The 25789-nt window shown below is 60.4% G+C and overlaps 1 protein-coding gene across 2 annotated transcripts; it reads right to left on the reverse strand.

Annotated features, from left to right (window-relative positions):
- Window positions 1-1296: 1296 nt before the first annotated feature.
- FZR1 (fizzy and cell division cycle 20 related 1) lies at window positions 1297-25438 on the reverse strand. 2 transcript variants are annotated; one of them, XM_082836927.1, is made up of 14 exons: window positions 25407-25438; window positions 9390-9471; window positions 8109-8234; window positions 7948-8011; window positions 7744-7871; window positions 7174-7256; window positions 6588-6771; window positions 5693-5758; window positions 5122-5224; window positions 4835-5019; window positions 4452-4685; window positions 4048-4152; window positions 3517-3609; window positions 1297-3148 (listed from the first exon to the last, which is right to left on the reverse strand). In XM_082836927.1, exons 2-14 carry the CDS (start codon window positions 9456-9458, stop codon window positions 3107-3109), a joined length of 1482 nt encoding a protein of 493 aa, XP_082693053.1. In that variant the 5' UTR covers window positions 9459-9471; window positions 25407-25438; the 3' UTR covers window positions 1297-3106. The 2 variants fall into 2 exon arrangements, with proteins under 2 accessions (XP_082693053.1, XP_082693052.1); XM_082836926.1 differs by having other exon boundaries at window positions 3508-3609.
- Between the last annotated feature and the right edge of the window lie 351 nt (window positions 25439-25789).

Here is a 25789-nt window from a genome sequence, read left to right on the forward strand (position 1 = left end):
CCCACCAACCGCAGGACAGAAACCCAACACAGGGTCCCTCCACACACTGGAACGTTAGCCACGGAAAGGGGTGACGCGCTGACACAACCTGGAGAACACGAAGCTCAGTGAGAGAAGCCGGGCACAACAGTGTCTGATTCCATTGATGGGAAACGTCCAGAACAGGCAAATCCACAGACACAGAGGGTGGATTCATGGTTGTCAGGAGCTGGGAGGGGGATGGGGGTGACTGATAATGGGGATGGGGCTTCTTTTGGGGGTGATGGAATGTTCTGGAATTAGATGGTGGTAGCCAGCACAACATAGTAAATATACTAAAACCCACAGGATTGTACACCTTAAAATGTTACACACATTTTACTACACGTTAAAACATTCACAAGAAATCCAGAACCTGCCTGCCTTTCACCATTTCCACCTGCTTGTGGCCGCAGTCCTGTCATTGCCTGCCCGGGCAGGGCGTCCTCCCTGGTCGCTGCGCCCCTGCCCACCTGTTTCCAGGTCTCCACACCAAGGGGAAGGGTGGCCCTTCCCCTCTCTGCCCACAGCCCTCCAGGGTCCCGCCCTCCCTCCTGGGGTAACAGCTCAAGTCCTCCCCAAGGCCCTGCACGACCTGCCCTGTCTCCTCCCTGCCCTCCCCTCCTCCCTCTCTCCCCCTCGCTCACTCTGCTCCAGACACAGGGGCCTCCTGGCTGTTCCTCCAGCTCATCAGGCACAGTCCTGCCCCAGGGCCTTTGCATGGGTCCACAGCCTGGAGCACCAGCTCTGCCCGGGTGTGTCCGTGCCCCCCTCAGGCCCTTGCTGACACGTCAGCCCTGGGCTCAAGCTGCCCTCTCCCAAGGCCCACGCCACCCTTCACACCGTGACGGCCACATGCACTTACACTCTGTCGTCCACTCCCTGACATACAGAAGCTCCTCAAGGGCAGGTCTGGGCTCTGGCCTCCCTTGTCCCCGGCTGCCCAGGATGGGGATCTTCCCGGGCTTGCGGGGAGGGCATGGGGTGCGCCACCAGTTGTGGGCAGCTGCTCACTGCAGAGAGCCTCACCTCCCTTCCTTCTCAAGACCCCTGGGGCCCCTGGGCCCGCAGGCCCACCCAGTGTCACAACCCCTCTGGTCCAGGCTGCTTTCCTCCCTGGGGCCTCCTGGCCCTCCCCACGCACAGGGTGCTGGGCCAGCGGTGTCCCTGCTGGCCCCGGAAGCCCATCTGTCAGGCAGAGGTGCCGCCCCCTCTACCCCGGGCCAGGCCTCGCTATGTGCTCGGACCACCAGCCCCGGGCCCACCCTCCACTTCCCAACAGAACCAGCCTGGCTGCAAGGACTGGCCTGGATCACGGGGGCATGAATTCAAGGACCCTGGCGCCCCCTGCTGACCGCCTCTGAGTGGCCCCCGCAGCCTCTCCCCCAGAGCCAGCCACACTCCCCACCGGTTTGTGACATTCAGGCCGCTCTGGGGTCCCGGTGTGTGCAGACTCCAGATGGATCGAGAGACAGGCAGCCCCAGCTGGGCACGACGCACATGGTTTAATGACGGCGATGCTGAATTCCAGGAGGAGCGAGGTTCACCTGCGCCAGGCGTGCGGTAGACAAAGGACTGCTCTCTTATTTAAAAAAAAACACAACAAAACTCAAACAAACAAAAATAAAATCTGGACCCATCGGAATACACACATCTATGTACACTGTCCCTGCTCGTCCCCGCCCGTCCCCAGCAAGCAGCCGGGATGGGCCGGGAGGCGGGACCCACCCTTCCCCAAGTTCATGCAGGCTCAGCCGCCTGCCCCTCTGAAGAAGACCTTAAGAGCTGTGACTTCTGTCTCCCCCAGGGGTAAGGGTGGGCCACTGCTCTCCCCCAGCAAGCCTTAACATTTTGGGGACTGATTTACAGAAACACAGAAACAAATCCAAAGGAAAGTCACAGATACACATATACACATGCACACGTGTGGCTGGCTGAGCAGAGCACAAGGCCCTCACAACCGGAGGAGCGGGGGCTCCGGCAGAGCCGGGGTGACCGATGGGACTCTGTGGGGCCCCCCTGGCCACGCTGGACCCCCGCCCTGCCCAGGCCACGTCCATCAATGTCCTCCAACCTGGGAAGGGGAGAGGGAGGGAGAGGAGGAGAGGCAGGGTGGCTGCTCAGGCCCCTGGCCACACACTGGCCCCACCTCCCTCCTCCGTCTCACCTGAGAACAGGGCAGAAGAGGACAATGAGGTGGGCCCAGAGTCAGGGGGAGCTCAGGAAGCTTCTGGGGGAACCCTCAGGTGCCCCCTCCCGCAGCCGAAGGCGCAGATGGACAGGACCCACTAGGGTGGCCTGGAGGAGAAGGGGCTGGAGGAGGGCTGGGCGCCCACAGGACCTGACCTGCAGGGTCAATTCTGTCCTCAGGTTACCCTGACCGGCCGCCCAGCAAGCTGCAAGAACCACAGTCGGCTGTGACCCCGTGAGCGACAAGGACAGTTGGGGCGAGCCATCATGGCGAACAGGTCCCACATCAGTCTCCCTCAAACAAGTCCGCCTCAAGGTGACCTCCTTTGGCGTGTGGCCTGCTCCCAACGCCGTGCCCCTGAAAGAGCCACCGGTCGGCTGCTGGGACAGGGAGAGCAGAGGTGGCTGCAAAGAAACCTCTCGAGTGGGGACGTCATTTCGATTCCCGGGCCAACCTGAGCTGCCATCCTGCCAGGCCCTTCCCCGGCCGACCGGCCTGGTGTCCAGCCGTCTGTCCCGTAGCAGGTGTGGGCAGCAGTGAGCACGAGCTTCCGGGCAGAGCCTGAAGCCCCAGCGAGGCGGTGATGGACACGGACGGAAGGAGGCGGCATCCAGGAGGCGTCCATCCCGCTCCGAGAACAGCTGTCCGAGCCGGGGCCACCCAGGGTGGAGGGATCCGGAGGCCCCACTACTGCTGGTGCCCGAGCCCGGCCCCGCCCCAAACACCGGCTGACAGGGTTCACAATCAGGCTTTAATAGAACCTTCAGGGTCTCTCCAGGCCCGGCTCCCGCCCCACCCTGGCTGCCTGTCTTCCTCTGGGGCCCATGTTCGGGGGAGGGGAGGGTCCATGCACGCTGAGAGGTGGCGCTCTGCGACCAGGACGGCACGGCCACGGGTTTACCGGATCCTGGTGAAGAGGTTGAGGACGGACACGGATTCCTGCAGGGCACACAGGAGCGACGCTGAGCCCTCGGTCCGGTGACCTCCCGCAGGGGCCAGCTTCGAGGCTGGGCCGCTGGGCTGGGCGCCAGCCGCTTGGGCACGGGAAGGAAGTTCTGCCTGGAGGGACCCCGAGGCTCCGGGCCTGAGGAGGGGCCTGTGCAGGCACCTTGCGCGGCGAGTGCCCCAGGATGTGCAGGGACACCAGGTGATGCAGGAGGAGAGAGGGGGTGTGGGGATCCCGGGGAGGGCACAGCTGACGGGGTGACTGGGGCTGGCTGAGCGGCGGGGGTGGGGCAGGAGGCCCCAGGACAGGCTGAGGGCACACACGTGGGGGAACATCTGGCGCTGATACCGACCCACTTTACCTTTGTCGAACGGGTTTTGCTAAAGACATTCCAGAACCTCAGGGTTTCATCTCCAGCACCAGTGACTATGGCCTCTCCATCAGGGGACATGGCCTGCGGGAGAAGAGAGACCCCCTCTGTCCTTGTGGCCTACGGGCAAAGCCATGAGAACACAAAGGATGCCACACCCCGCTCTGTGCAACTGGGCAAAGGATTTGCTGGTTTAAGCACAGAACTTTTTTCTAGAAAAAACCAAAATATTGAAGAGTGAGTGGATTCGGGGAGGGGCTTTCTCCAGACACGTGCAAGTGGTTATTTGGTGAAACATCTAGAGGTGATCTGAGGGGCTGGATGTGGGTTATCCGTGGCATCTTCTATTTTTATGTGGAAACAAACACCTGGAGATTATAAAGGCAGGCGGAGCTGCCCCTGCTCACAGGGCAGGGGCGCTGGTGAAGCAGATTCAGAGTGATGCTGCCGCGCCCTGCAGTCCAGTCCCAGAGCCCGAAGCTGTTCCAGGTGGAGGAACAGGGCCCAGCTGGGGAGACTCACCAGGTAGAGAACCCGGTAGGAGTGCCCGGTCAGCTTGGCCACCTGTGTCAGGGATGGGTATTTCCAGACGAGGATCTGGTTCTGCGAGTAGCCATGCGTGCTCACCTAGGGGACACAGAGAACGCTGTCAGAGCCTGGGGCTCCCCCCTCCAGTGGCCCCAGGGCATAGACCCCCCCAGACACACCCACCGAGGCACAAGGACACCAAGGCGTGCCCACAGGGTGCAGAGACCACAGGTGTCAGCCCTCAACCCCACACCCTGGTCGATGACTGGCTCCAGAAAGGGAACCACACTGCACACGAGAGCCCTCGGGCCTCTCCTGCAGTCACTGGGCACAGGTACCGGGTCAGCTTCTGCCAGACCTGGACAGCTGGGGCCTGGCCTCCTGCGCCCCGCACTCACCAGCTCATTGGCGTGCTTGGACCAGGCGAGGTTGCACACCTGGGAGCCGGTGTCGATACACTGCAGCGGCTGCCCCGTGAGAGTGTTCCAGAAGCGGATGCAGCGGTCGGCTGTGCCGCCGCCGGATGCCAGCAGCCCGTGCTGGTGCGGGGACCAGGCGATGGCCTTCACGGCCGCCAGGTGCTCTGTGTACTGCTGCACGGGGCTCAGGCTTGAGTGGTTCCAGACCAGCAGCTGCAGGGACGGGGCTGTGAGGCCCGGGCAGCTTGGCCCCCAAGGGAAGGCAGGGCCCATCTTGGCCTCCCTTGGGGTGCACCCCTGTCATCCCTGCTCCACAGCACGGGGGCCGGCGGGGAGGGAGGGAGGGCAGGGGCTGGGCCTACCTTGTTGTCGTTGCCCCCTGAGGCGAGCAGCTGGTGGTCCGTGGACCACTTGAGCCCACACACCTCCTGCCGGTGGCCCTGCAGCCGCCGCTCTGACTGCAAGGGCGGCGTGCGGATGTCCCTCTGCAGGATCATGCGGTCCCGGCTCCCGGACGAGAGCTGGTCGGCGTTCCAGGCCAGCGCCCCTGCGGCCAGGCAGAGGGTGGGATGAGGACGTGGCCCGGTCCCTCGGGACCCGCCCGGCCCCTTGGGACCCACCCACCCCCGGGCCCCGAGCGGCTCCTCACCAACGCGCGCCGTGTGGCCTTCCAGCATGGACAGCTTCTTCCCTGCGGCCGCATCCCAGATCTGCACGAAGCCCTTGTGTGTGCCGACGGCCACCAGGTTCCCCTAGGACGGCAAAACGGGCAAGAGCGGGCATCAGGCCCCTGTGTGGGGACCCCTTGCTTGGGCGGCCGGGGAGCTCCCCTCACCTCCCCACGGGAGAGCCTTGGGCCCACTTCTTTCAAGGTCTCTAACACGCGCCCCTTCGGACACCCCTCCTAGGAACTTTCTGGGCAGACAGTCGTACAGAGAGTGGAACTATTAAAATCCATGCAATGTGTCCCAAGATCTGCATGCTTCAACATGTGGAGCGAGCCTGCCCCAGAGTCTCTGTCACTCCAACCATCTCTACCAGGCTGGGGACAGCTGGGGGCACAGGTGTCACTGGGGCTTGGACAAGTGACCACAAGGCCAGATTCTGGCTCCTCTGGGTCTCCAAGGCCCCCAACACTGCCGAGGGCCCCTCCAGTGAGGGCCGGTCGACGTCCCTTGGGCCAACCCTGCCCAGCGGGGTGATAGGGCTAGTGTACTGACCCTCTCAGACCAGCCAACGGAGGTCACCGAGTCCCCTTCCACGGAGAGATCACAGAGCCGGGTCACCTAGCAGAAGGGGGAGCAGTTGGTGCCCACTGCTCCTTCAAGGTCCAGACTGTCCATTCATCCATCTGTCTGTCCACCCATTCATTCATTCATTCACACCTCAGGCCTGGGGGCACTGGCATCAGTGCTGGGACCCAGTAGAAGGCAGCTAGGGGGCTCGGGAAGCCACAGGCCAGGAGGGGACACACCCAAGCACAGGGATGCTGACTGCACAGAGCCTGGAGGGACGCGAGCATCACGCCCGGGGGCGGGGGGATCCCTGCAGCAGGTGTTGGCCACAGGCTGCCGTGCCGTGCCGTGCCGTGCCGTGTGTGTGTGTGTGTGCGCGCGCGTGCCGGCCTCCCTGTGCTGGCTTCGCTCACCTTCTCTGAACCCACTTGCATCTGGTTTTGTCCCTCAAACACCCCACCTGCAGGGTCTTTGTGCCCTGCAGACCCTGAGCCCACATGTGTCCAGCAGCCACTCCGAGGCATTTACTGCTGGGTGGGGGACACTGCACTCAGCCGGGCCCGGACACCGTGCCTCTTCTGCTGGCACGGGCGGAGGCTGGAGCTCAGGCCGGGGAGCAAGGACTCCTGACTCTCGGAAGCCAGCCCAGGGAGGGATGGGCGTGGGCCTCCGCTCACCCCTGCTGACCGACCCCAGGAGAGTCTGCACACTGAGGAGACAGGCCTGGGAGGAGGGGGTGGCCGGGAGCTGCCCCAGGCTCTGGAGGCCCCCACCAACACTCCCACCCTTCACACAGGCCCCGGCCCGGCTCGGCTACCGTAGGAAGCCGCTCTGCCGCCCCCGAGCCCGTGCGCATGCGCACAGGCTCAGCGGCGCCCACCTGGCTGGTGCAGGCGCTCCACAGGTACACGCAGGTCCCCAGCCCCACGCTGAGTACATTGAGGGATGACCAGTCCACCAGGTTCAGGTAGAAGTCGTCCTGCAGCTCGGGCGCATCCAGGACCTTGAAGGGGATCTTGGAGATCTTGCGGGTGGGTTTCCGTGGGGACCGCAGTAGCTTCTGACTGCAGGGAGACCGAGGCAGAGATTAGGCAACAATTGCACAGAACTGCAGAGATGCCATCTCCTCCCGGTGGCCCTGGGAGGCTGCGTCATTTCCCGCTTGTCCCGACTCTGTCACTCTGTGATCCCAAACCCGTGGGTGACCCCACGGCCACCGACCCCTCCACCACTGGATGTTCAGCTGCCCTGAGCTCCGACAGCCCCGCCTTCCCCTCTGCCCGGCGCCTCCTGCAGGACCCCTCTCGGGCTCCCAGCACCTGGTCTGGGCCCGCAGCAAGTCCCCAATGAGGGGGGTCCTCTGGGCCACCCCGTACCCCGTACACAGCTCTAGAACTGATGGCAGCTCCCGGGCCCTGCCAGCTGCCCCCCAGCCCCAACCCCGGCCAGGGCAGGTCTGGACTCACCTTTTGTTGCTGACGGGGGACAGGGAGTAGGGAGACACGTCATTGCCATCGTCGGGGCTGGAGCGCTTGGTGCTGAGGGAATACTGGGGGCAGGGGACACCCACTGAGTGGATGCTGCGTCCCGGAAGCCCTGTGCCTGAGTCCAGGGTGCGCCGAAACTGGGAGGGGCTCTGACTAGAGATGCGCGTCCCAGGCAAACCAAGCCTCGCACCCAAGGCGTCCTCCTGCAGGGCTGCTGGCATCAGCCTGTCTCTCCAGCCCTCATGCAGCCACCAGCCCCTCAGCCCCGTCTCCTGAGGGACCCAAGCCAGGCCTTCTAGCGCTGCTCCAGGGCCCAAACGGAGAGGTGGACTGCGGGGCGGCTCAGGCTGAGGCCCCGCCCATCCGCCCTGCATGCGGCACTGGCCCTAGGTCCCTCCAACCCGCAGGCGCGCAGAAGGGCGACAGGCCTGGTGCGGGGCACGGGGTTAAGTGGGCCCCCGCGCCTCCTGTATTCCAGCCCCCCGGCAGGGCTGAGATGGGAGGAGATGCCCGCGGAGGCTGAGACCGGAGGCAGCCAGCGGGGCTCACCGTGAAGAGGCCCTTCCTCTCAGGCGTGGAGGGCTGCAGCCTGCGGTCCTCCGTCTGCGGGTCCTGCACCTTCTCGATGCCGGCACCGAGCAGTTCGTTCTTCAGCAGAGCCGAGTAGGCCAGGCCGTCTGTGGGCACCAAGCTCCGTGAGGCGGGGCGGGGCGGGGCGGGGGCGGGGCGGGGGCGGGGTGCCTGAGTCCCGACCTTTGCCGCTGTCCGAGGTGGCGTCCTTGGCTCTCCGGTTTTGGCTGGGAGATTTCTCATTTTCCTGCGGGGCAGGGAGGGGAGGAGGCAGGGCTGAGAGGGAAGGACCCGGCCCGTGCCCCAAGGCTGCGCGGTCAGGGTCCCTCTCCCGACCCCCTCACGTTGATCCTGTGGAAATTCACGCTCCAGTTGGCGCCGGCTCTCGAGGGGATGAAGCGGTCCCCGTGCTTGCTGGGGGAGGACACGGGGGAGTTGGCGGGCGTCAGGGTTCGCCGCATCTCTGCAACCTGGAAAGACAGCAGGGTGGGCTGGGTGCCTCAGAGCCCCCAGAGCGCCCCAAGGCCACCCTCTCTCCTCCCCGACGGAGGCCCTGCCCACTGTGCCTCCTCGCCCTTGGCCTCTGGCCGCTGAACAAGGGTTTGATCTTGGTAGTGACCCACGTGCTGGAACCTGCTAGCGGCACCATGTCTGGGGCTCAGTTCGTCTGTCCGGCTCTGTGGGTGGGAAGAGGCCGGGGAGCGAAAGCCCGACCATGGACACCGCCACGTGCTGAGATCCGTTTCTCAGCGGTCATCAAAGGACGGGAACGTTGATAGCACAGAACAAAGAGCATCTGTCCCCCGACACTGAGAGCCTGTCGTCCTGCCAGCCCCATTCCCCACACACAAGGCTATTCCCCCATCAGACCACGACTCAGCCCCAGAACCAGGCAGTGGGAATGTCCCAGGAATGTCCCTTTTTCTACAAGGGATCTGCTGTAGGTTGAACTGTGTCCCCCAAAAGGATATGCTGAAGTCCCAAACCCTGATACTTGGGACGTGACCTTAATTGGAAAGGGGGTTTTGCACGTGTCATCAAGTTGAGACGAGGTCATACTGGAGCAGGGTGGCCCTAAATCTAAGGCCTGGTGTTCTCAGAAGAGACAGACACACCGGTACACAGAGTGAGGGGGGACGTGAAGATGAGGCAGAGACTGGAGGGTGGGTCTGTAAGCCTAGGACTGCCGGCAACACCAGAAGCCGGAAGAGGCAGGAAGGGCCCTGCCCTGGACGGCCCAGCACGGAGCTGAGAGCGCTGAGAACTGGCGGGCACAGCCTGCAACGTGTCGGGAGCCCAGGACAGAGAAACACAACACGGCGGAGGGGGTGGGGACGCAGGAAAGAGCAAAACAGGGCCCTCCCGTGCCACCATCACTCCTCTGCCCTGACTGCCCACGAGGATGAGGGGTCTGTGGCCCCGGAAACGGAGGGCAGTGCAGGGAGGTGCTGGGGGATCTCACACCTGGCGTGGCCATGCCGCCGAGGGGGAGGACGTGTTTGTCGCCTGTCGGCACCTCTGTTCTCCGAGGGCCAAAGCCCAGCAGCTGCCCGCCCCCCGCGCCCCAACTCTCCCCAGCTCCAGCGGGCCCGGACAGCGCCGGCGGGGCAGCCCTGGGTACTCACGCTCGGCATCGTGTTCTCGTTCTGGATGACGATCTGCCGGAGGAGGCGCCGCTCGTAGTCCTGGTCCATGGCGGCCGTCAGCCTGGGCGGGAAGGGCGGGAGAGGTCGGCGCCAGCAGGCAGCGGTCCCCACTGCCGCCTGGCGAGCACAGGGCGCTCCTCGGGGACAGCCAAGTCCCCTGCCAGGTGGGGGCCCTTCCCTCCCAGGAGCCCAGCGGGACGTGACAGGGACAAACAGGCTCCTCTCTGGTTGTTCTGCAGGAAGCTTCCACCGGGCCCGCACGCCTTTGTCCTGGTTCTGGCCAGTCGCCCGCTTACCCCAGGCCCCCCCATCCCCCACAGGCACCCATCTCGTCGCCTTCCTGCTTCAGATGCTCGAGGCCGTGAGCCGCCCCTGGGGCCTCGTCCTCGCCCCTGTGAGGGAGGCAGGGCGGCCCGTCAGTCGGGGTCTGCGGAGCTGACCGGGCGTAGGGCCTGCTGGGGCGGGGGATGGTGGCCTCCAGCGGACACACGCCTCTGCCCAGCTCCCACCAGCTCCCCCGACCGCCTGGGGAGGCCTCTGAGGAAGAGGAGCAAGAGAGTGGCGGCGAGGGGCGCCGAGGAGCGTTCCAGGGAGGGAAGAGCAGACGCCTCAGAGGGCAGGGTGCCCTTCCCGGGGGATGGCAGGCCAGAGTCCAGGGATGCCTGAGGCTCGGGGCGGGGGGCGGCGCCGAGGGGGCCCCCCCGAGCACAGCCTCCCGCCCTGCGCCTGCTCTGTCCCTACCCCCCGGCCTCGCGCCATCACGGTCACCCTACGCTTCCGGCTGCAGCCCGAGGGCTGGACGCGGGCAGTGCTGGCTAGTTCCGGCCCCCGAGCCTCCAGGCCGGCGCTGCTCTGACAACTGACCAAGTATCAAGAATTGGAAAAGTGAAGGCTGGCCAGAAATTAAGTTTACAAATACAAATTCCTAGGTGTAGTACCCTCCACACTTGCCTTTAAAAAAAATGAGGGTAAAATATACGTAACATAAAATTCACCATCTTCACCATTTTTAGGTGCACAGCTCAGCGGCATTCAGTCCATTCACGTTGTTGGGCAACCATCCCCACCATCCACCTCTAGAACTTTCTCGTCTTCCCAAACTGAAACCCGGTCCCCATGAAACATTCCCTCCCCATCCCCTTGCCCCTGTGAGCTCCTCAATAAATCAAATACACACAGCCACGTGACCCGGCAACTCCACTTTGAGATATACACCCCAGAGAAAGGAAACAGACCCACGCAGAAGCTAATGTTCAAAGGCTCTTACCAGTACTATTTACAAAAGCTAAGAAGAGAAACAACCCAAGTGTCACCCACAGTGAACGGATAAACAAGGCATGCTCCATCCCCACCCTGGAATATTACTCAGCCTTAAAAAGGAAGGAGATTCTGACACCTGCTACACCATGGATGAACCTTAAGGACATGATGCTGAGGGAAATAAGCCAGACACAAAAGGCCACATACTGTGTGATTCCACTCATGAGAGGTCCCAGAGCTGTCAAGTCCATACAGACAGAAAGTAAACCAGAGAGAACGTTTGCCCTTAAAAAAAAAAAAGACACCTGAGGAAAGTCCAGCGCTCGCGTCTCTCTGTGTGACCAGGAGACTACGAGACACTCAGGCCGATCTGCTGAACTGCTACTTTCGTGCCCCCAAATGGCCTCTCCGAGCTCCTGGGCCTAACCCTGGGCTAAAGCACCGGCACGAGCCTGTCAGGTCCTTGTCCCTCACCGGGATTATGTGATGCACAGGGCTGCCTTGGTGTGGCTTCGGCCCAAAGCCAGATGCTCGGCCGAAGCAGAGCCAGTCGGGTTAGACCCCACGGGACAGTAACACAGCCACTGTCACCTCAGCGTGCCTATCTTACTCCGTGTTCCCTCCACGCGGCCCCGTGAACTGGATGCCTGCACCCCCTCGCAAAGATGAGGCTGTTGAAGCTGGGCAAGGGGTCAGGTGGGGGAAGAGACAGGGCTCCTGCCTGGACGCCCACCCGCCCCCGTGCCCACGGCCCTCCCTCCACTCAGCCTGGGGCCCTTCTGAGCCCGTGCTGGCCCAGAGCCACCCATGCCCTGTCGTCGACAGACAGCGGGCTTCCTGCTTCGGTGAGAAGCAGGGTTGCAACACCTCCGCCCCCTCCTCATTTCAGGTAAACCTTTGGGAGCAGGCACCCCCTTGTTGGCCAATGGCTTCCTGCCCCAGCAGGGGTCCCTAGACACATCTTGTCCATTCTGGCCCCAGAACATAGTCTCTGAAATGACGGATGGCTGTCTCCGTCTCTGGTCTTGACCTCCCCCTCCCAACGCACCCACCCAGGGCGCCCCGCAAGCCCTCACCACACCCGACCGCTCCTGGGCGGCAGAGCCATAGCGGGACACAAAGGCGCCCATCTGAGCATCTGGCCTGGGGGGGAGACACCCATTCAGGGGACCGTTTCCCAAGCACGGACCCGGCCGTCTCGCACCACAGTGCCAGGCCAAGTGCAAGCGAGAACCAAGCCCCAGCAGGGCCGGCGTCCACGGTGACTGAGTGGCCCGTGAACGGGCTTCGAGTGGGGCTGGACACCAGGAAGAGCTGTCACGGCCCTGTCCTAGCAGCTCCAGAGTTGGGCCAGTTGGCTGTCCCTGCTCTGCAGACACGGAAATAAGGCTCAGAGAGCCTGGCTAACTTCCTGGCCCAACGTGTGTGGTCAACCACGGCGGCCCTGACCAGGGCCTCGTGTGCCGCCCGCCGGGCAGTGAGCCCTCGGGAGAGCAGGTGCAGGTGCACTGGGCTGTGCGCTCGGCAGTACCACCTCCAGGGCCCCCACTGCTAGGCTACAGCTCGGGGCCGGCGGGGCCCAGGGGAACGAGGGGCCTCATCATCAGCCGTCTAAGCCTCTTGGTCCACGTGAGCTCACTTCCGACGGAAACCACAGCCCCTCCGTTCACAGACCAAAGTCACCGTGCCAAAGACCCCAGCGGCTCCCTACGTGGTCAGACAGCAGGGCCCAGACAACAGCTCGGATGCCGCCCGCACGCCAGAACCTAAGCAGAGCCCAAAGCACCGCGTTCATCTCGGAGCACATGGGGCGGGAGACTAGTCTCCTGGGATGCGCAAAGAAGCTGCTCCTAAGACACCACGTGTCCTTGCACAGGGGGTGCGCTGAATCCGAGTCCAGAGAGTACGCCCAGTGTGGCGCGCCCCCCTCCATCTGCCCGCGACGTCCCAACGGGACAGTCTACAGAAGCCCGTGCAGCTGGCGGACGTCTCACTGCTGACAGATGTGTCTGTTGAGGGTCAGAGATGTTCCTAGTCCCCAGCCTCTGGGTATGTTCCTTTATATGGCAGAACGGGCTTTGCAGATGAGGTTAAGGCCCCTGGGATGGGGATGTCCCGGGGGGCCCAGTGGAGGCGGAGGGTCAGAGGCAGAGAGAGACGGGAGATGCTGCATTGCTGGATACAATAGAGATACAAGGATAGAGGATGGGGCCGCGAGCCAGGAAGGTGGCGCCTCTAGAAGCTAGAAAAGGCGGGAACAGATGCTTCCCTGGAGCCTCCGGAAGGACTAGCCCTGCCCACGCCTGGATTTTAGCCCCGTGAGGCCCGAGCCAGTCTCCTGACTTCCAGGACTGTGTGAATAAATTTCTGTTGTTTTAAGCCACTGAGTTTGTAATAATTTGTTACAACAACTGCAGGACACGCACACACCAGGGGCAGGCGGAGGAAGGTAGAGCACCGAGACCACCTTTGCTGATCTTCAGGGAGTGGTGGCTGCCAAGAGGGTGTCCTCAACGTGGGCCCTTAGAGGCACGCTCTCTGCCCCAGCCCGTGCAGCTCACGCGTCTGTCGGAGAGTCTTCATTCACCCCACCAAACCCATGTTTTCTGAGCACCCTCAGGCCTGGGGCGGGTGCTAGGCTGGAGCAGGCAGCGAGGACACAGTCCCACCGTGCTGAGCTCCCTGCCTAGCGGGGCGGCGAGCCAGAGACAAGTCACCAGGGGAAGAGGAGCCATGCCGGTGGCAGCACACCACAGCGGCCAGCTGTCTACGGAGGGCCAAGGCGGACGCGAGGTCCAGATTGGGCGGTGGGTGAGTGTGTGGGGCCGTCAGGTACCAGCATCCAGCCCAGGATGATGTCTCCGAGACCCGACCCCTCACAGAGGGACTCGCGGAGGCGTGGGCACGGGTGCAGGGGCTCTGGGACTAACGCCTTCTCAAGCTCTGCCCTTGTAGATGCAGAGGACGCACCCCACCATGGATGCTGCTCTCTTTTCTAAAGTGACAAGCCAGCCTATATGACAAACCCACAGCCAACATCGTCCTCAATGGTGAAAAGCTGAAAGCATTTCCACTAAGATCAGGAACAAGACAAGGTTGCCCACTCTCACACTATTATTCAACATAGTTTTGGAAGTTTTAGCCACAGCAATCAGAGAAGAAAAGGAAATAAAAGGAATCCAAATCGGAAAAGAAGAAGTAAAGCTGTCACTGTTTGCAGATGACGTGATACTATACATAGAGAATCCTAAAGATGCTACCAGAAAACTGCTAGAGCTAATCAATGAATTTGGTGAAGTAGCAGGATACAAAATTAATGCACAGAAATCTCTGGCATTCCTATACACTAATGATGAGAAATCTGAAAGTGAAATCAAGAAAGCACTCCCATTTACCATTGCAAGAAAAAGAATAAAATATCTAGGAATAAACCTACCTAAGGAGACAAAAGACCTGTATGCAGAAAATTATAAGACACTGATGAAAGAAATTAAAGACGATACAAATAGATGGAGAGATATACCATGTTCTTGGATTGGAAGAATCAACATTGTGAAAATGACTCTACTACCCAAAGCAATCTACAGATTCAATGCAATCCCTATCAAACTATCACTGGCATTTTTCACAGAACTAGAACAAAAAATTTCACAATTTGTATGGAAACACAAAAGACCCCCGAATAGCCAAAGCAATCTTGAGAACGAAAAATGGAGCTGGAGGAATCAGGCTCCCTGACTTCAGACTATACTACAAAGCTACAGTAATCAAGACAGTATGGTACTGGCATAAAAAGAGAAACATAGATCAATGGAACAGGATAGAAAGCCCAGAGATAAACCCACGCACATATGGTCACCTTATCTTTGATAAAGGAGTCAGGAATGTACAGTGGAGAAAGGACAGCCTCTTCAATAAGTGGTGCTGGGAAAACTGGACAGGTACATGTAAAAGTATGAAATTAGATCACTCCCTAACACTATACACAAAAATAAGCTCAAAATGGATTAAAGACCTAAATGTAAGGCCAGAAACTATCAAACTCTTAGAGGAAAACATAGGTAGGACACTCTATGACATAAATCACAGCAAGATCCTTTTTGACCCACCTCCCAGAGAAATGGAAATAAAAACAAAAATAAACAAATGGGACCTAATGAAACTTCAAAGCTTTTGCACAGCAAAGGAAACCATAAACAAGACCAAAAGACAACCCTCAGAATGGGAGAAAATATTTGCAAATGAAGCAACTGACAAAGGATTAATCTCTAAAATTTATAAGCAGCTCATGCAGCTTAATAACAAAAAAACAACCCAGTCCAAAAATGGGCAGAAGACCTAAATAGACATTTCTCTAAAGAAGATATACGGACTGCCAACAAACACATGAAAGAATGCTCAACATCACTATTCATTAGAGGAATGCAAATCAAAACTACAATGATGTATCATCTCACACCAGTCAGAATGGCCATCATCAAAAAATCTAGAAACAATAAATGCTGGAGAGGGTGTGGAGAAAAGGGAACCCTCTTGCACTGTTGGTAGGAATGTAAATTGATGCAGCCACTGTGGAGAACAGTATGGAGGTTCCTTAAAAAACTACAAATAGAACTACCATATGACCCAGCAATCCCACTACTGGGCATATACCCTGAGAAAACCATAATTCAAAAAGAGTCATGTACCAAAATGTTCATTTACAATAGCCCGGAGGTGGAAACAACCTAAGTGTCCATCATCGGATGAATGGATAAAGAAGATGTGGCACATATATACAATGGAATATTACTCAGCCATAAAAAGAAATGAAATTGAACTATTTGTAATGAGGTGGATAGACCTAGAGTCTGTCATACAGAGTGAAGTAAGTCAGAAAGAGAGAGACAAATACCGTATGCTAACACATATATATGTAATTTAAGGGAAAAAATGTCATGAAGAGCCTAGGGGTAAGACAGGAATAAAGACACAGACCTACTAAAGAATGGACTTGAGGATATGGGGAGGGGGAAGGGTAAGCTGTGACACAGCGAGACAGAGGCATGGACATATATACACTACCAAACGTAAGGTAGATAGCTAGTGGGAAGCAGCCGCATAGCACAGGGAGATCAGCTTGGTGCTTTGTGACCGCCTGGAGGGGTGAAATAGGGAGGGTAGGAGGGAGGGAGACGCAAGAAGGAAGAGATATGGGAACATATGTATATACATAACTGATTCATATGATTCATTTTGTAGCAAAGCAGAAACTAACACACCATTGTAAAACAATTATACGCCAATAAAGATGTTAAATAAATAAATAAAGTGACAAGCCAGTGCCCTCAGGGGCACCCGCCCCGCACACCCAGGCTGTCTCAGTGAGGAGGTAGACAGACGCCAAGGGCCTCAACCAAGATCTCTGGAGGAACTTGCAGCATTGGCCGGCCGCAGTTATACCCAAACCACATGATGCTGGCGACAAAACTGGTCTGAGCCCCCGCTCCAGCCCATTCTCGGAGCCGAGGGCCTGCGGCTCCGCCAGGCTGCAAGTGGCTTATTCTAGAGAGTGGAGGTGGTATCCGAGAGAGTCCTCGGTCCCAGGACCTCAGGGACGCCTGCCCACCTCCTCTAAGACTGCTGCTTGCCGCACTGCAGAAGACCAGAAGAGTCCGAAGCCCTGAGAGAAAAGGCTGATAAATTCACGTGTGGAGAAATGAAAAGTGTCTGCAAGCAAATACACCATAAACACAGTTTTCTAAAAAAAGAACGACACAACCGGGAAAAGTACCTGCCACCCTCAGGACAGACCAAAGCAGCAGAGGATACAAACAAACGGTTCCTGGAAAAAGAGGCTCGGCTGCACGCGCGGCCCCGAGGGCTGCGAACCCAGCCCAGAGCCCGCTCCCTCCTCTCCCCGAGCAGCTCCAAGATCAGATGACGCACCCTCGCGCCCACTCTTGGCAGGAGCCGGAGTTTGGCAACTGCTTTCAGAATCTAAAAACGCACATCCTCTCTGACTTCTAAGAATTTACCCTTAGAAACTCTGGCGCGCGTGGGCAAAACCCTGTGTACGGCGATTTCTCCGCAGTCTGCTTAGGAAAGCGGGGGACGAGAGAAGTCTACAGACCAGACGTCTACCTGAAGGGTGTGGCCCATCTCCCCACAGGAGGCACTGCAGTAAAAGGGGGGGGGGTCTTTGGGACCCAGTGCATGTGACAACATGCTGTGTAGAACAAGCTATTTCTGGAAGGTTTGGGAAGGTCGGCTGGGGAAGAGGAACTAGAGGACGGGGTCAGGAGAGGAAGGAAGCCCCGGTCCTCCTGCCTTGTCACTCTGTGCTTCTTGGATTCTGCATCAGGGAACTCGCCCGGCCATTCAAAGAAACGACCAGCCGGGGAGAGCGGGGACCATGCACGCCCCAGCTTGAGACCAGAAGAGTCTGGGCAGCAGGGGCATGGCTGGCTGTGCAGGGGAACACTCTGCCACCTTTGCTGTGTGTCTGCAAAGTTTCCTAGTAAAAGGCAGAGAGAGAGTAGTGACTTTTCTGTTGAAAAGAAGTCCCGAGCACAGCGGCTGAGAAAGGCTCCCCCAGGCTGCAGGGGGTTTAGAGCTGCCTTGGGGGTCAGAGCAGGGAAGGAAGCGATGAGAGCCTGCTCAGGGGGGCCAGAACCCTGGCCCTGGAGACGCTCTGCCCGGAAGCCGGCACCTGCAGGCTGGTGTCCGCAGTCTGTGAGGTGGGCTGGGGTTCTCAGTCGCTGGCTGCCACTGCCCCCTCTGCACTGTCACTGGGAGGCTCGCCCACCCGCCAAGCTAGCCCTTAAGGTGGGTCTCCTCTTTACCCCTCGTGGCCCCCAGAATGAAGAGCCAGGCGGCCCACACCTTCTCTCATTGCTTCAGACTAGCCTTCAGTCTCCGAGCCTCAGCCTAGGCCTCTGGGAAATGGGCATGATCCTGGTCACCTGAAGGGACAGAATGAGGTCCCTACAAGGCTAGGAGTAGGGTCTGCATGTGTCACAGACCACCTGACCCCTCAGGGCTGCCCTCCTGTGCGCTCCCCACGTTCACCCCCGGCCCCGGTCCTCTCCGAGAGTGAGGTCGACTCATGCTGGATGAGGAGGCCCCAGTGACAGAGCAGGGCCCTTGCTTTCAAGCCGGCTGCTCAACAGCTGGCTGCCCCTCCTGAGGAGGCCTTCCCTGCGGCTCCTCGCTACCCCGACCTTGCTCGGCCCTACAGCGCGCCAGGGCTCCAGGCACCAGGTGCTCAGCAGGAGGTTCCCTGTCAGTACAACCCAGGGGTCCTCACCAGGGTGGTTCTGCCCTCAGGGGACACCGGGCCAGGTCTGAGGATGTCTGTGGTTGTCAGGACCGTGGGTGCCCGGGATGCTGCTCTACATCCCAGCGCCTGGGATGCGCCCCACCCCCGTCCCCAGAGAATGACCCAACCCCCGTGTCCGCAGTGCTGGGGAAGGGCCCTGTAGGGCCAGGCCAGGGAGGCTCCCTGGTAAGATGATGGGGCATGGGCTGGCCCTGGGGTTAGCAAGGACCAAGGGGCCTGAAGATAAGCCAGTGCCCCAGCCCCACGAGCCCTCCTTCCAGCTGGAGCCGGAGGCGGCTGGGGTCCCACGTGAGGAACAATACCAAGAGCAAGCTTTCACCTCAGGTCACTGCCAGCCCCCAGGTGCGGGCAGGAACCGGCCCTCCCTCCCCAGCCCACAGAGGAGGAAAGAAGGTCAGGCAGGGGCATGTGGGGCAGGACCCATGACAGTGCAGCCCCTCTGACTGTCACTGTCAAGGCCTCCCTGGGGGGTGCGTAGGGCAGCATCCTGGGCACACCCTCCACTAGTTCACGCCAGGCCTGGAGGGGCCCAGCCAGCACTGCTTCCAGCAGTGCTCAAACTGCAAGTCCCTCAAGGCCTTTGCTTATCTTTAAAACCGGTCCTGCTGTTTTCCTGCTGCAGGCTCGGAGGCCGAGGAGATACCGTGTGACGTGGTTCATGACTCAGTGCTCAGGCTGAGCACGGTCTGGTGTGGCATGTGGCCGCCTGCCTGCCCGCCTGCCCGTGGCACCGCTGACATCTGGGCCATCCTGGGCGCTGCGGGGTGTGGAGCAGCCTCCCTGGCCCCCACCTGCTCAATGTCAGGGGAGACTCCCTCCAAGTTGTGTGGATCACAGATGTCCGCATACGTAGCCTAGTGTCCCCTTGGGGGGGGCGGGGTGCAGGATCACCCCGAGTGAGGGTAACTCTGGCCTCGGGGGGGCTGGTCACACCAGCTCCCCACACGGGGCGCAGGGAAGGGAGGGGAAGAAAGCATGCCAGCAGGGGCCTGGGCACGCCGCCCTGCCAGGTCCAGTGTGGGCACTGCATCCCAGGCGGACGGGGCACTGCTCCTGGCCCTGTGGGGAGAGCATCAGAGCACAGATGCGGACAGTGAGAGCAGTGACACGAAGCACACCTGTGCCCCTCCAGCAGCCAGCACAGCGCCAGGCAGTCCAGGTGCTTGACTCAACTTGGTCCCCGGGTGCCACCCTATCTCCATTCCACAAAAGAGGGGCTCGGGCGCTCCATACCGCCTGCCCCCACCTGCCCATGGCTGCTCGGGCTCCGCAGTGAGAGGCTCCCCAGGCCCAGCACCAGCAGTCCAGCCATCTAAAGCCCCAGGGCCCACTCAGGACCGGTCATCACGGCCGCCGGCCTGCCCCAGCAGGAGCCATCCAATTAGGGATCATGGTGACAAACGGCTGGGGCTCCCTGAGAACCGTCATCTCGGGGCACAGACTTTCAACGGGCCCAACACCTCGGGGAAGCGCCCTCCTTTCCAGAAGCATGCAGGCGGAAGAACCTGGAGACCGGGGCTGGCTCTGGTGCCCATCCCCGGCTTCCTGACTACCAGCCCCCGAGAAAGGCGGGGGGCTGGTCGTCTTCTTCCAGCCGGTCTCTGAGGGGTTGGGGGAAAAGTCCCACATGAGAGACCCAACCAGAAAATGTGGGTCGTCCACTCTTCCGCTACAGTCAGAGTCTGGCTCTGCCTCTTCCTCCTGGGCCCAGGCAGGCCGGCCCAGCGGCCCCCTCCCCGCACAATCGTCAACCAGTCCCAGCACGGTGGACGAGAAAGGGCGGGCTGCAGACAAGGACAGACCTGCTCTGAGTCCTGGCTTCAACCCTTACTGGCTGCATGGCTTTGGGTGAGCAACTTCTCCTCTCTGAACCTCAGTCTCTTCATCTCAAAGTGGGGGATAATGGGATAACACCGCACGTGTTGCGGTGACCTGGGTGCAGCTTCTGTGAAGCAGCAGGTAGAGGGCCTGACCCAAAGGAGACGCTAGGAAATGGGGGCTGGTCTCACGGGCTCAGTGACAGGCGCACAACAGGTCCCAGACGCCCCTGCTTCCTGCTCCACCGCGCGGTAACGTGGGCTGTGTGGCACGGGAGGTACCCTGGTGGCCACAGGCCACCAGGCAGGGCCCCATCTTCTCCCATGCTGCCCCCGAAGGTGAAAAGGACTGGTCTCCCCTTGGAGGAGGCAGGACCGTCCTGAGAACGTGGGAGGAGCAGGGTTGTGGGCTGGAGGGCTGGCTGTGGTTGTACAAGGCTAGGTCCTGGGCTCCTGTGAAGGGAGTGGCCTCCCCCCGCAGAGGAAACACAACGATCTAGCGGCCCCTTATGTCTAAGGACAGCAAAGGACAAGGCTGGGAACGGCCAGAGTCAAAAAGGACTGTGCCCGGCACTGGACGGGGGACAGCGCATCTTCCCGAGTGGCCGAAGGGAATCAGTAGGAGAGGGGGGCCTGGTGGCAGGGCCCTGAGGAGCATCTTCCTTTCATTCGTTTGCTCATTCATTCATTCATTCACCTGAGGCTACTGCCCTTCTGTGTGCAGGCAGGTGCAGGAGCTGCAAAGCAGGGAGCCAGAGTTATGGCCCACCCCCAGGCTCACAGCCTCAAGGAGAGGAGAATCCCGTCAACACCTCTTTTCTCCATGACAACACCCCCAAGAGCACACGGCTGGCAGCAGGGCACCTCCACCCCATGTGAGATTGCTGCTCGAAACCTCAGAAATGATGCCTGAAGCGCAGTTTCTCATCCCCCCACCTCTCAGCACACAAAGCACCCACTCCCGTCTGACTTGGTGAAACATTCAGACCGTAAAGGCGTCTGGGTCTGCAGCAACCCAGATGATGCAAACCCCACGCAAAGGAAGAACAACTTGGGGGCCACAAAACTGTGATTTATGTCGGAGGCCTGACTCTTGGGACTCCATCCAAGGCTGGATGTCCCATCAGGACCCCAGAGCCCTTACACATCTCTGCATCCGCTTGCACACCTGCAGGGACAGGGATCTCACCCTCTCACAGGCAGCCTTGAGCAACAGAAAGTGCTTCCTCAATCTGTCTCACCGTGGTTCCTCGCCATGGGTCCCAGGGGGCGGTGGCAGAAGGAAATGCCTAGTGTGTTTAGGGCAGCCCTGGCACTGCTGACACTCAGGTGGGTCCTCCTCTGTGGGGGGCCGTCCTGGGCACTGTGGGGGGTTGAGCAGTTTCCCTGGCCCCGCCCACTGGATGTCCCACCCCCAGGTTTGACAACCGCCTAAACCAGTGGAGACCCTCTGGTTTAGGGAACTCCTTAGGGGGAATAGTTGCTTCCCCCCTCTCCCCCAGCTTGAAAGACTAGCACTGACCTCTCAGCTGCTCAGCCCTTCTGTAAGTGCAGAGAGACAGACAGACAGACATGCCCCAACCCTCATCTTTCCCTCCTCCTCCTCCCACCATCCTTCCACCCCTCCCCCCAGCGGCCCCTCCTCACTGTGGGACCCAGTGCAAATACAGCCTGACCCCCTTCCTGCAGTGGCTGTCATGCCTGGTAGGGATGAGACCCACCCTGATGGTCAATGGTTCCTGGGCCCATTCTGATCTGGGGAAGGGCATGGGGGGGTCTGGAAAGAATGGTTTGGGGAGGCTGGGGTATAAGGAGCATACTGGGGGCAGGAAGAGGAAAAGGTGACAAGGCCAGAATGGCAGGCTCCTGGGCTGTGCCCTGGGCGGCTGGTGGCAGGGAGGTGGGGAAGGGACGGGCGGAGGGGCTTGATGAGATGTGCGTCTGCAGGCTGGCGGTGGCGCACTGGGCAGAGGGGGGTGGGAGCAGGGAGACGGGGCCTGCTTGCCCAGGTGAGAATGCAGATGGTCCTGGAAAGATGGGGGGGACGGAAAGGAGGGACCCAGGTGAGGCTGGGGGAAGTAAGGGGGGGGGAAGGGCAGGTCTGTGGAAAGAGCAACCTTTTCTGGATGCACCGCAGGACACCCAGGAGAGGATCTACTGGCTGCTGGCCGCGTGGGCCTGCAGTCAGGAGCCAGCCTTGGGCATCAGCAGCAAATGAGGACAGGAAGCTAAGGGCGAGGAGCAGGCCACCAAGGACTGCATGCAGAGGCATCTGAGTCCCGATTAAACAACAGGGCCGCCCCACAAGAAACTGTGCCCGGCTGTTCCTAGCAGCTCCATTCGCAATACGCAGAAGGTGCCAACGGCCCAAGGGCCCCCCAACTGGTGGACAAACACAATATGGCCCATCCATACAACGGAATACTATCCAGCCACAAAAAAGGGAGGACACGCTGCAACCTGAATGAACCTTAAAGATGCGATGCTCAGTGAGAAAAGCCAAACATGAAAGGCCACATACTGTATGATTCCATTTATATGAAACGCCCAGAACAGGCAAAGCCAGAGAAACAGAGTGGTTAGTGGTTGCCGGGGGCCGAGGAGGGGATGGGGAGTGACTGCAGATGGAGATGCTCTAAACTAGATGGTGGTGATGCATGCACAATCTTGTAAATACACTGGAAACCACCCAACTGTACAACTTAAATGAGTGAATTGTGGAATACAATAATTATATCTGGGGAAAGCTGTTCCCAACAAAAATAAATAAGATGATAAAAGGAGGGCGAGTGAAGGACGAAGGGGGAAGCACAGGAAGTCAGGCGAGTGGGTTCCATCTTCTACTTTTTTTTTACGACTCGCAGTAGTCAGATGACTAAAGGAAACAAGGCCGGGAGGGTGCACAGCACGTTCTCTCCTTCTATTCACACCTGAGGACACTGAGGCAGGAGAGAGTAGTCACTTGCCAAGAATACAGGACATGCCGGTCAGGCGACCAACGTCCCGTCAAGACTGTCAGTGCCACATTCGGGGGGCTCCGGTTGCGCGCCTGTCCCCTGACTTAAACACTCCCTGCCTGCACCAGGCAGGCTCCGAAGCGGCCAAAGCCTGGGGTAGGCCAGTGGGGGGTGGGCAGGGCCGTGATCAGTGGAGCCGACGAGCAAGAAGCCACTGGGGCCTGTGAGGGAGCATAAGTCAGACCACAGGGAGCTCTTGGGGCAGGAAAGGGGGAGCCAAATACTCCCTTCCCAGCTCTGCCAACCCCCAGGACCGGCCAGGACCCCCGCACCCACTCAAGCCAGCATTCTACAGCTCCAGCCTCGCCGGGCCCTGTGCAGCATCTGGGGATGGAGTCCCTGTACTCACAGGCCTCCCGGTCAGGCTCTAGTCCAAGATCTCTCCCCCTTGGCACTGTGGACATTCAGGACCAGATCATCCTATGTGGGGGACCGTCCTGGGCGCTGCGGGGTGTGGAGCAGCACCCCTGGCCCCCACCCCCTCGATGTCAGGAGCGGCCCAGTCATGACAACCACAGATGTCCCCAGACATCACCAGTATCCCCAGTTGAGAACCTCTGCTCTAGAAGAGAAGGATTACAAGGGTGCTGCAAGTTGGCTGCTTTCTTAAAGACCAAGTTCCTTGATGCCAGCCGGAAGTCCCCAGGATCGACCCTTCAGACTGAATGACTTTGGATCCTCATCTGTCTCAGTAACACTGAGCGAAAGGTCCCACAACCAACCCTACTCGGGGCCTCCCCAAACCCAGAAGTCCTGGGTATACAAAACCTGCCCCAGTCAGAGGCCCCAAAATCTACGAATGGCAGGAGACAGAGGACCTGGTGTGAAAATCGATGCAGACCCGCTTCTGAAGACTCATCAGGCTCCGAGGTCCTCCTTGCCCAGCCCCAGACAGATAGCACCACCCAGGGCACAGATTCTGAGATCGTCCTGGGAAATGGTCACAGTGGCATGCTGGCCAGCACAGTCACGTGAGACGTGGCCCCCCGGCCACAGCAAAGCAACTGTCCTTTGAACCAAGAGCTGTCCAAGGACCAGAGCCCTGGCGTTTGGAGGCGGAGGAGCCTGCATCCTTAACACAACCCTCTTGGAGCAATCCAACCTCACTCACTATGCAAAGCACAGCTGGGCGGCCACCACACCTGCTTCCACTCTCAGGTTCAGAAGAAAAGCCGGCTCAGCATGGCCAAAACAGAAGGGGCCCTCGACATCAACAGTCACGACGGCCCACGAGACATTCTGCCCATAAATGGGCCAGGGGGACAACATGTACCCGCCGGCTGCATGAGGTCTGCGTGGACAGTTTTTCTTTAGGTAAACTGTCCTTGTTCCAAGTATGCTAAGAAGCGGCGGGGAGCGGGGTGAGGGGGGTCGAGGAGAGTGGGGTGCAGCCTCACCAGCTAAAGGCATGAGGTCATCGCTTAGTGGACTGGGGGTGGGGGGATCTAGTTCTCAGTTTGAGAGGCACCTTGAACCAAGGGATGACTTGAGGGAAAAGAGAACAGGGAAAAACCAAGCGGGTTTAGGCTGGACAGCTGCACAACAGTGGGACTCAGGCTTTGAACCGGGCCAGGTCTGGACAGTGCAGGACCAATGGGAGGTGGGGGTCAGTTTTTAGCAGGGGAAAACGGCTGTGACGGCGTGACTGTGCCACACTTGCGGGATCCGGAGTGGCCGGGCTAGTGCTTGTTGGAAGACCCAGAATGGTCCCGGATTGGAGGGCAGCTGGGCACCACCAGGCGGTCACATTTTGGGGAGGTCAGTGGTGAGATGGGAGCGCTGGATTCTGGGTGGGTCATGGCCAGAATGGGTCAAGCCGTAAGGGTGCGGGGAGCAGAAACCAGACGGGCTGGGAGCCAGTGGGGCACTTATGTATTCAAAACTCGTCGCCTAACTGCTTCCATGTGCCAGGAGCAGAGAGGGGCGCGGTGAGCACAATGGGTGGCCATACAGGCAGGGCCTCCGCACCTCACCCTGGCTGTTCCAGGGTCCACGAACCTCAGATTGTATTTTATCCGGGCGGGGGGCGGGGGCTGGTCCGAGACGGAGAGAGTTGTGACAGCTGGGGCGGGGAGTTTCAATTTGGGCAGGCCCCAGCTGTATGGTGTGAACTTGAGAGACCCGGGATTGACAGGCCAATGATGAAGAGCACAGATTAGGGCGTGGGCCTGCCGTTCTGGGGAACAGAGTGGGGAGTCCCCCGGTTTGGGGCGGGGAGCGGTCAGAGCTCAACCTGCTAATTACAAAAGGATAGGGACGCTGACCGCGCGGGGAGGTGACGGCCTGCAGGTGGCTCGGCTTGCGGAGGTCACGCAGGGCCTGCTCTAGGGGGAGGCTCGGACGTGGGGGTTAGGACGGGAGATGGGATGCTGAGGTCACCCGGGCCTAGCTCGGCTTGCGGGGCGGCGCGCCGGCGTCCGGCCGGCTCCCGAGGGGTGGGGGGGCCTGAGCTCGGGGGCGGCGGGCCGGGCCGCCGGCTCGGTTTCGGGGGCCGGGCAGGCCCGCGCCGCTGCCAGGCCCGCCCGACTCGGGGGTCGCGCTCGGGTCCAGGGGGCGGGTCCCCAGACCTCGGCCGCCTCACCTGGCTCGCTCCCGTCGCCCGTCGCCCGTCGCTCGCTGCTTCCGCCGGCCCCGCCTCTCCCGGCGCCGCGCCGCGCCCGCCTCCGCTGAGCGCAGCTACGCCGCGTCCGGCCGCGGCCGCCGCTGACGGGATCCCGGGCTCCCCGCTCCTTAATATGGCGTCGGTCGCGGCTCCGCGCCCTCCGGCACCCTCCTCCGGGCGCGCTCCCGCGGCCGGCCCCGCCCCCGCGCTGCGTGCCGCCGTCCCGCCCCCGCGCGCCGGGGCCTCGGGTCCGCGTCCCGCCCCGCCCACCCCGCGCAGCTGTGCCTGCTCGCCGCGGGCATCTCGGGACGACGTGACGTAGCCCGCGATTCGAATCAATACAGTAAGCGTGGTGCCACGGG

Source organism: Leucopleurus acutus, assembly GCF_964270905.1.
Source record: "Leucopleurus acutus genome assembly, chromosome: 3".
NCBI classification, from domain to species: domain Eukaryota; kingdom Metazoa; phylum Chordata; class Mammalia; order Artiodactyla; family Delphinidae; genus Leucopleurus; species Leucopleurus acutus.

Bases quoted from the DNA above. Each gene is read 5' to 3' on its own strand.
- FZR1 (XM_082836926.1), bottom strand. From the start codon at position 9,458: ATGGACCAGGACTACGAGCGGCGCCTCCTCCGGCAGATCGTCATCCAG. The intron at 8,235-9,389 runs GTGAGTACCCAG...CTGTCTTTCCAG, and splicing joins ACGAGAACACGATGCCGAGC to GTTGCAGAGATGCGGCGAAC. The intron at 4,153-4,451 runs GTGAGTGCGGGG...TGTGTCCCCTAG, and splicing joins CCAAGCACGCCAATGAGCTG to GTGAGCACGCATGGCTACTC.